The sequence below is a fragment of the Lolium rigidum genome, chromosome 3, assembly GCF_022539505.1.
Source record: "Lolium rigidum isolate FL_2022 chromosome 3, APGP_CSIRO_Lrig_0.1, whole genome shotgun sequence".
NCBI classification, from domain to species: Eukaryota; Viridiplantae; Streptophyta; class Magnoliopsida; order Poales; family Poaceae; genus Lolium; species Lolium rigidum.
In genome coordinates, this window is record NC_061510.1 from 404,718,371 (window position 1) to 404,720,462 (window position 2,092).

Below are 2,092 nucleotides of genomic sequence, written 5' to 3' on the forward strand. Positions count from 1 at the left end.
TATTTTTTTGGTAAAATTGGAATATCTTTTACATACAAAATAAAAAAACGGTTTACCCGGTTAGCCAATTTTTAGATTCTCAAAATTTCTAAGGGCAGTATAAATTTTTTCAGGTTTTAGGTTTTGCAAAAAACAAAATTTAAAAATTATCGTTATTTATTTATTCAAGATTATTATTACATCATTATTTTGTTTATTAAAAAATTTATTTGCAATTCAAACAATAAAGAAGTGTGACATCGTGACCAACAGGTTAATATGATACTAGTATCAATAACATGCGCAGAGCACTTGGAAGCAGGGGACGGAAGGGACTGAGAAGTTAAGTGTGCTAGTGTTGGAGTAGTCTGGGGATGGGTGACCGAGCCGGAAGTTTGACCATAAGTGAGCAATTTGAGCTAAGATTAAGTGTAGTTATAGTCTAAACTAGTCAAATAACTGAATGCTAGAAATTCTGAGAAAAGAGGGAGTGAAAAAATTTAGAAAAAATAAATAAAAATAGCCGTCATGGCCTATAGTTCCGTTTGGTGTTGCAAACCGGGACTAAAATTCGTTCGCTCCGGCGCGCCTGCAGTCCACGTGGAGGGATCTTTAGTCCCGGTTCGCAACACAACCGAAACTAAGGAGGAAGGAGGTTTAGTCCCGATTTTCTGCAGAGAGACCCTTACCAACCGGGACGGAATCCCCTTTTTCTACTAGTGACAGTAGGTGTCTGCAGCCCCGATGAGCAAACTTTCTCAACGACGAACTCCTCGCATGGTGGTCATCGATCGACATGCCGAGTCTCAACCATCGCCACGACGCCCGGAACCACCTCACTCGACGAGACAACATAAAAAAAGTGAAGATCATGATAAGTATATTCAAATGTTTTATTCAGATCTCACATGATAGTAACGATGGATCAAGCGGGATGCTGGTCTAAACCTTCGTCGTTGGTGTCGTTCCCACCATGTCCAGGATGGCACAGCCTCACAGTGAACACGATGACGACGCTGGTGTTGTTAAGCCTAGGCCGTCTTCTCCGCAAGCATGCACCGTCTGCCATCAGAAAAGCGGCGACAAGGAAGACGTAGTCGTAGGCTCGTAGCCAGTTTATAATAGTAAAGAAGATTGTATGTTTTTCTATTTCTGCCATTTTACGATACACTGAATCAACGAGGTCTTAATGGATTGCTTAATGATAGGAATAGATTACACATCGCCTCTGTAAACGGTACACAGAGAAATAAAATGGCAGCTCAATCATGCGAACACCGCAGAAGAATGAGACCCAAAACGAACAAACAGAACCCTATAGATCGATCGATCAGTAGTGCAGGAGAGTGACGTTGTACTCTATGATGGCGTCCCCGTTGCCGGTGTCGAGGTAGTGCGTCCGGAGCACCGCGAAGCCGCGCGCCATGCGGAACTTGCCGCGGCCGCCGACGACGGCGAGCTCCCTGTGGTCGTTGGTGACCGGGTTCCGCGAGAAGACGACGAAGGAGCTGCCGTTGTAGTCCGAGAACTCGAAGTCCATGCCCATGACGAGCGACAGCCGCCCGTCCTTCCCCGAGGACACGTACAGGCCCTGCGCGCTCCCGACCACCCTGGACGCCCTCTCGGGCCCCTCCGTGAGCACGTCGTCGGTGGCGTACACGGAGCCGAAGGGCGTCGGGTCGCCGGGCCTCGACGTGGCGTTGGCTCCGTGAGCGACGAGGACGGCCGTCGGGTCCTTGCCGCTCAGGGTGTCGTGCAGGTAGAAATGGAGGGTGGTGAGCTTCTCCCGGCCGAACCGGTGGTGGTGGACGCGACTGGCAGCAGCGGCGTCGGGTTGAAGCGAGCAGAGGACGAGGAGGATGAGAACGGCGAGCAGTGATGGAGCTCTCATGGTGCTGTTTGTTTTGATAAACTGAATCTTGGTTTGGTGGAATGGTTGAACGGGTTTGATACGCAGCTTTTGTAGGTATGCGAAGATCGAAATGCATGCGTGTTTTGGAATCTATTTACAGGAGTAATGGTGGATATATTCGCAATAAAGAGAGAGAAGGTGTAAAACGCTGGCAGTATGATCATTTAGTAGTACCATGAAGAGAGCGGAATCACAGGGGCA

The 2,092-nt window shown here is 48.2% G+C and overlaps 1 protein-coding gene across 1 annotated transcript; it reads right to left on the reverse strand.

The window, feature by feature from the left end:
* Positions 1-1,309: 1,309 nt before the first annotated feature.
* LOC124700976 (dirigent protein 4-like) lies at positions 1,310-1,870 on the reverse strand. The gene has a single exon (XM_047233043.1). The coding sequence runs from the start codon at positions 1,868-1,870 to the stop codon at positions 1,310-1,312; it is 561 nt and encodes a 186-aa protein (XP_047088999.1).
* Between the last annotated feature and the right edge of the window lie 222 nt (positions 1,871-2,092).